Raw genomic sequence first — 7,613 nt, 5'->3', positions numbered from 1 at the left:
AGCGGAAACTAGAGATATAAGAAGAGACATGCGAGCAAGTTATTTCCATCACAATTTAAGAAATCCAGAGATGCCTAAGCTCATTCTCATGCATCAGTTGGACATTCGTATCGAGATCGTAGGAAACAAGATTCAGATTTTAAGTCTTGGGCTACATCAGTGGCTAGCGTAGGCAATGTCAGATCTTCCAAACTAGAATGCCAGCATTGTGTTCAAAATCATTTCAGCAAGTGTAGAATGAATGATGGATCCTGTTTCTGATGTGGTTCTCAAGACCACTTTATTAAAGATTTCCCTGAAATGACTGACAAAGAGAAATTTCAGAATACAAGGCTAGGTGGCACCAATTTTAAAAGAAGACCTCAGAAGAATGTTGGAGTTGGGGCTAATAGCAAGAATGTGACGAGAGACACGACTATAAGGTCTGAAGCTAGAGCTCCTGCTAGAACCTATTCCATACGTGCACGTGAAGATGCATCCTCTCCTGATGTGATTACCAGTACATTCTCTCTCTATGATAATACTGTTATTACTTTGATTGACCCTGGTTCTACTCATTCGTATGTGTGCATGAAGTTGGTGTAGCATGAATATGCCTGTTGAGTCTAGATAATTTATTATTAAAGTGTCAAAACCATTAGGAAAACATGTGATAGTCGATAAAGTATGTAAGAAATGTCTTTTAGTAGTTAAAGGCCATTGTTTTCCGACCAATTTGATGCTGTTACCATTCGATGAGTTTGATGTCATATTGGGTATGGACTGGTTGACATTCTATGATGCTGTAGTAAATTGTAGACAAAAGGCTATTAAATTAAAATGTGAAAATGGTGAAACCCTTTAGGTTGAATCAGGTGAGCTAACGAACTTGCCTATTGTGATATCCTCCATGTCTGTCCAAAAGTGTTTGAGGAAAGGAGTGAAGCTTATTTGGCTTTTGTAATGAATACTAAGGAATCGGAGTTGAAGGTTGAGTTAGTACCGATTGTAAGTGAATATCTGGATGTATTCCCGGAAGAATTGCTTGGGTTGCCCCCTAATAGAGAGGTTGAATTTGGTATAGAGCTAACGCCAGGGACCACGCCTATTTCGATTGCTCCATATCAGATGGCCATGACTGAACTGAAAAAACTAAAGACACGGTTGCAAGAATTGGCTGACAAGGGTTTTATGAGACCAAGCTTTTCACCTTGGGGTGCTCCGGTGTTATTTGTGAAAAAGAAAGATGGATCTATGAGGTTGTGCATAGATTACCAGCAGTTAAATAAGAGGACGATCAAGAACAGATGCTCGTTGGCACGAATTAACGACTTGTTTGACCAAATGAAGGGAGCAGCATGGTTTTCTAAGATAGACTTAAGATCTGGCTACTATCAACTATGAGTTAAAGAAGCAGATGTGCCTAAAACCACTTTTAGGACATGGTATGGCCACTATGAGTTTCTTGATGCTTTTCGGCTTAACAAATGCTCCCGTTGTGTTTATGGATTTAATGAATAGAGTATTTCAGCCATATCTAGATAAGTTTGTAGTTGTATTCATCGATGACATCCAAATATACTCTAGAGACAGGGTAGAACATGCCGAACACTTGAAAACCATTTTGCATACTTTGAGGGACAATCAGTTGTATGCCAAATTTAGTAAAAGTGAGTTTTGGCTTAGAGAAGTTGGCTTTTTGGGCCATATTGTTTCGAGTGATGGTATTAGAGTTGATCCCAACAAAGTTTCTGCTATTTTTGACTGGAAACCACCAAAGAGTATGACTGAAGTTAGGAGCTGTTTAGGGTTGGCCAGTTATTACAGGCGATTTGTAAAGGACTTATCTATGATTGCGACTCCCACGACAAGGTTGCTTCAAAAATGAGTCAAGTTTGAATGGTTGGATAAGTGTCAGCAAAGTTTCGAGAAGTTGAAGATGTTGTTGACTGAGGCTCCTATACTAGTACAACCCGAATCAGGAAAATAGTTTGTAATTTATAGCAATGCTTCTTTGAATGGGTTGGGATGTGTACTTATGCAAGAGGGAAAAGTTGTGGCTTATGCCTCAAGACAATTGAAACCTCACGAGAAGAACTATCCGATAGACGACCGAGAGTTGGCCGCTATAGTATTTGCTCTGAAGATCTGGCGACATTATTTGTTCGGTGAGATATGCCATGTATACTCTGATCATAAAAGTGTTAAGTACTTGATGACCCAAAAGGATTTAAATCTGAGGCAACGTAGATGGTTGAAACTATTAAAGGATTATGAGTTGATTATAGATTACTATCCGAGAAAAGTGAACATGGTCGCTGATGCGTTAAGTAGAAAATCGTTGTTTGCTTTGAGAGCAATGAATGCCCAATTGACCTGGTCAAAGGATAGTTCGGTTCTAGCAGAGTTAAAAGCTAGACCTACATTTCTTCAAGAAATTTTTGAGGCTTAGAAGAGTGATAGAAAATTATTATCCAAGAAAACCCTGTGCAATTCAGATGTTGAATCGGATTTCCAGATCAGTTTCGATGGTTGCTTGAGATTTCGGGATAGGATTTGTGTTCCTAAGGACACCGAATTGATTCGAAAGATTTTAGATGAGGCATATAGTGGTTGTTTATCAGTACATCCGAGAGTACAAAAATGTATTGGTGGCCGGGAATGAAAAGAGACATTTCAGAGTTTGTTTCCAAGTGTCTTGTGTGTCAGCAAGTGAAGGCTGAACACCAAGTACCTTCGAGTCTACTTTAGCCTATCACAGTGCCTGAGTGGAAATAGGATTGGATTACTATGGATTTTGTGACGGGTTTGCCAGTAACCCCAAAGAAAAAGGATGTTGTTTGGGTTATTGTGGATTGGCTAATGAAGTCGGCACATTTTATACCAGTGCATACCTGGTACTCCTTTGAGAGATTGGCTGACTTGTACGTTTTTGAAATTGTGAGACTACACGGGGTGCCCTTGGCGATTATTTTAGATAGGGAACCAAGATTTACCTTGAGGTTTTGGAAAAAGTTACAAGAGGCATTGGGAACAAAGTTGAGTTTCAGCACGTCATTTCACTCGCAAACCGACTGTTAGTCAGAAAGAATGATTCAGATTTTAGAAGACATGTTGCGGTGTTGTGTTCTCAAATTTCAAGGTAATTGGGAAAGGTACTTATCATTGATCAAATTCATCAACAATAATAGCTATCAATCGAGTTTGAAGATGGAACCTTATGAGGTTTTATATGGGTGAAAATGTCGAACACCCTTATATTGGACCGAGCTCAGAGAGAGTCAAATTCATGGGGTCGATCTAGTTAAGGAGACTGAAGAGAAAGTTAAAGTGATTCGTGACGTTTAAAGGCCGTCTCAGATCTGCAGAAATTCTATGCAGATTTTAAACGGAAAGAGATCGAATTTCAAGTTGGCGATCGAGTGTTTTTAAAAGTATCCCCATGGAGAAAAGTTCTTAGATTTGGTAGAAGAGGCAAGTTGAGTCCTTGTTTCATGGGACCCTATGAAGTTATTGAGAGAGTAGGGCTGGTTGCCTATCGATTGGCCTTACCACCAGAATTGGAAAAGATTCACGACATGTTTCATGTGTCCATGCTACGTCGGTATAGATTAGACCCTTCGCATGTGATTGCGCCAACAGAGGCTGAGATTCATTCGGATATGTCTTATGATGAGGAACCTATTAAGATCCTAGCTCGAGAGGTTAAGCAACTGAGAAATAAGAGTGTTCCCCTTGTGAAAGTATTATGGCGTGACATGGCGTTGAAGAGACCACATAGGAGCCCGAAAAGATCATGAAAAGCCAATACCTAAGCCTTTTTACCGGTAAGATTTTCAAGGACAAAAATCCCTAAAGGGGGGAATTGTAACAACCCGATTTTGGGACTAGTTAGAATAGTGATTTCGGAACCACTAACCGAGGTCAAGAAAATTATTTTTTAAAAATATTATTTTATGTATTGTAACATGATTGGATAAGTACATGAAAATTTTGGTGAATTAATTTTAGCGATTGCTTGTCTGATTGTGAAAAAGGACTAAATCGCATAAAGTACAAAAGTCCTATTTTGTTAGATAAGAATGTCAGTTAGCTAAATAACCTAAATTGGGGGCCTTAAAGAGCAATTAGGCCATTAGAAAATAGGGTGGCCGGCCATAGGAGGGACAAATTGATGGGAAAGTCAAAATTGGGTGGTGTTTTAGTCACCAATTTTGACTAGTTTTAAATAAAATAAAACAAAAAGGCTTCATATTTTTATTTCTTCTTCTTCAACCGATTTTCTCCCAAGAAATGGCCATGGAAGCTTGAAAAATTTCAGCAACTTTAAGGCTTCACAAGTAAGTGTTTCTAATGAGATTTCTTGAAGTTTTTTTTTTACATTTTTGAGATCCTTGTGCCATGAGCTTTCTATTGAGGGACTATTTTGCAAGATGAACAAGAGTATAGGGTTTTTCCATGAGAGCTTTTAGGTTGTTTTCTAAAATTTTATGGAAGAATATGATTCTTTGGTGAGTAATAAACAACTTTTGTGAAGGGGTTTCTCATGAAAACCCTGATAGGGACTATTATGCATGAGTTGTAAAATAGATGATAAATGTGTGAAATAGTGGAAATGTTGAATTATTATAAGAGTAAAAAGGGTTCGGCTAGGCTTATAGTATGAAGAAATTCGATAAAAATTAATTTTTGAGTATAGGGATAAAATGGTCATTTTGTGAAAGTCTAGGGGCAAAATAGTCATTTTGCCCAATTAAGAGCTTTAGGGTGTCTAAATTGATATGCTGATGAAATAAATGAATTTTTTTAATTTAGATCATGAGAAACGTGATTCGGGGCTTGATCGGGGTATGAATAAAGTTTACGGGGATTAAGCTCGTCTTCATCATTTTGTATCGAGGTAAGTACATATATAAATAATGTGTTATTTAAGCTTACTTTGGTATATTTTAATAATATACATGTGTAATTAGCTTATTATTGTTATGTATCTAAATTCTAATTGTTGCCATGAATGTTTAAATGACATGTTATGCGAGTAAATTAAAATGTGAGCAAATATGATGCTATTTGATTAGATATGAAGTCCCGTCGAACCTTAGACATAGCATAGGTATGTGGTCTAAACTCATGAGTTGAGTTTGAGTTCATGAGATAAATGCTATAGGTAACGTGGGTCCAGGTACAGATTTTGTGTACAGACCCGTGAGTGGCTCAATGAGCATACATTACATGATAGCTATGGGGTCTGGGTGCTGACTTAATAAAAAGGCTCGTGAGTAGCTCAACTATGAGCATTTCATAGCAAAAGGTAGCCCTGATTTCTTATATGGCATTTAGACGCAAATTCCTCGCGTATCCTTATGTATTTCGAGAGTTCAACAGATAACCCGAAGATTTAGTTGGTGAATACTTTGATGAGGTATGTATACTGAACTCATGGTTAAGACTTGAGTAAAGGACTAGGTGTATTAAGTATAAATGAATGAAAAGAATAGTAAGATAGAGATGTTAAGTGATTTATATCTTTTAAGCATGACAATCTACAGTTGGATGAATATGATTTTCTTATAATTACACTTTATTTGCATATATGTACTTACTAAGCTCCCATACTTACTCTCCTTTCTTTTCTTTCCTTATAATGCTGCCAAGCTAGCATCGGGGATCCAGTGACGTCAAAAGCTTCAATCACACTATCACTCAAGATTTTGGTATAGCTAGTTTCATTGTTATGTTTTCTGGCGTGTATAGGGACTCGAGTCATTGTTTAGTGTTTTGTTAGTTAGCCATAATGTGTTGGCCAATATGATGAATATGATACTCATTTTGTATAAGGCCATGGATGATGGTCAATACTTCTTTTAATTTATAAATAGAAGATGATATTTTCATGGATGAGTAAATTACATAAATGAAATGTTGTCCATTGTGGTTATTTTGGCTATGTGATGTGTCTTTATGTTAGTATAGAGTGATTTTTGTGCAGGTTACATAAGTCAGGGTGAAAAAAAGGCTTGGTAAATAGCCTTATTTTGTCCACACGGGTAGGCACATGGGTGTGTGTCTAAGCCGTGTGTGACACATGGTTCACCACTTGGGCGGGTAGTATGGCCTTGTGTCCCCTTCACGTAAGAATTGCAAGTCTGTATGCATGGTAGTAAACACATCGGCAGAGACACGACAGTGTGTCTCAGCCTTGTGAAGGGCACGGCCTAGCACACGGGCGTGTGCCTTGGCTGTGTGGCCCTTGAGGATCGCTGACGTCAAAAATAGAATGTCTAATTTTTTGCACTTGGGCTAGGACACGGGCGTGTTGTGACAGCCCAAAATTTGACCCTAGTCGGGAAGTGGTTTCGGGACCACAAAATCGAGGCATACTAATAATTAGCCATCATATTTGATGCTTATTATATGTACATATGCATGTGTGAAAATTTCATGCTTGAATTTTGTTAATTGTAAGTGAATTTTATTAAATAGGACTTATGTGAGAAAATTTAGAAATGTGCTAGGCAAATGTGAAGTGGCCTATTAATGCATGTTATGAAAATGATGGGTTTGCATGTCAAATTACCCAAAATGTGAGCTAGTGGCCGGCCATGCTATGGGTGGAAACATGTTGGGAACATGTTGGCTTAGTGTGTTATGTTAGAAAGAATAAATAAAAGGGTTAGTAATTAAGTAATGAAAAGGGAGGGGTGATGAAAACAAAGTTGTCTCATCCACTCCCCCCTCCATTTGCCGTAGCTAGACAAAGAAAAGAGAAAAAAAAAGAAAAAAGAAGAAAGAGTGTGTTCATCTTCCTTACCTTCTTGCAAAGCCGAAACAAAAGGGGAAGAGGAAGGAATTTGTCTAGGGCATTCGGCTATCTTGGAGGTTAAATAAGGTAGGAGTTCATGTTATTTCTATTGATTTTTATGAGAATCTAGTAGTAGTCAAGCTCTTATTGTAACCCATATGTTGATTTTTCTTTAGTTTTGGTGACAAATTGTGCATACGGTATTATTGGAGAAATGCTAAAAGGATGGTGTTTTGATATTTTGGATTGAAATATTAGAAAGGGGAAAATATGAGCTACCTAATTAGATATATGTGAATTTAAAAGATGGTATGAACAAATGTGGAGTTTTGCTAGTTTAGGATTATTCGGCCAAGTGTTTATGTGGTGGAAATTAAGTGTTAAATGGAATGAAATGATATTATATGGGGTATGTATATTCGGCCATATGAGTAAATATATAGATGATGTTAATTTGATTATGTATAATGGCCATATAGAGTACACATTGTGATATTAACTTTAATTCTCTATAATAGATCAAGTGGGTGATATTGGTTTATATGGTTGAATTTGAATTATGAATATGTACCTTGAAATAAAATATATCATCGACTATGTTACTTTGGAAGTAAGAATGCATTCAGCCTTGAGACAATTTATAAGTATTAGTTAAGGTTCTAATGTTTTGAACAAGAATGGTTGTAAGATGAAATGAAAATTATTAAAATATATATGAGTAATTAACAAGGGTGGTTGCCGTGTATATAATATTTATGTGTGTTTTATTGAATATTTATTGGGTTAATTTTAGTAATTGGATCTTAGGTGATCAACAGCCGAATGGCTTAAA

At 37.0% G+C, this 7,613-nt stretch overlaps 1 protein-coding gene across 1 annotated transcript; it reads left to right on the top strand.

Moving 5' to 3' along the window:
• The first annotated feature begins 300 nt into the window (after positions 1-300).
• LOC121211353 (uncharacterized) lies at positions 301-1,383 on the top strand. Its single transcript, XM_041084104.1, has 3 exons — positions 301-499; positions 905-1,165; positions 1,250-1,383. The coding sequence occupies exons 1-3, from the start codon at positions 301-303 to the stop codon at positions 1,381-1,383; spliced, it is 594 nt and encodes a 197-aa protein (XP_040940038.1).
• The last annotated feature ends 6,230 nt before the right edge of the window (positions 1,384-7,613 follow it).

Source organism: Gossypium hirsutum, chromosome A02, assembly GCF_007990345.1.
Source record: "Gossypium hirsutum isolate 1008001.06 chromosome A02, Gossypium_hirsutum_v2.1, whole genome shotgun sequence".
In the NCBI taxonomy this organism is placed as follows: Eukaryota; Viridiplantae; Streptophyta; class Magnoliopsida; order Malvales; family Malvaceae; genus Gossypium; species Gossypium hirsutum.
This window is presented reverse-complemented; position numbering and strand designations above follow the sequence as displayed.

Excerpts from the sequence above, each read along its gene's own strand:
- LOC121211353 (XM_041084104.1), top strand. The coding sequence starts at position 301 with ATGACTGACAAAGAGAAATTTCAGAATACAAGGCTAGGTGGCACCAAT. Across the intron at positions 500-904 it reads CTCTCCTGATGTGATTACCA|TGTTTGAGGAAAGGAGTGAA; the intron begins GTACATTCTCTC and ends TCTGTCCAAAAG. Across the intron at positions 1,166-1,249 it reads GCAAGAATTGGCTGACAAGG|ATTACCAGCAGTTAAATAAG; the intron begins GTTTTATGAGAC and ends GGTTGTGCATAG.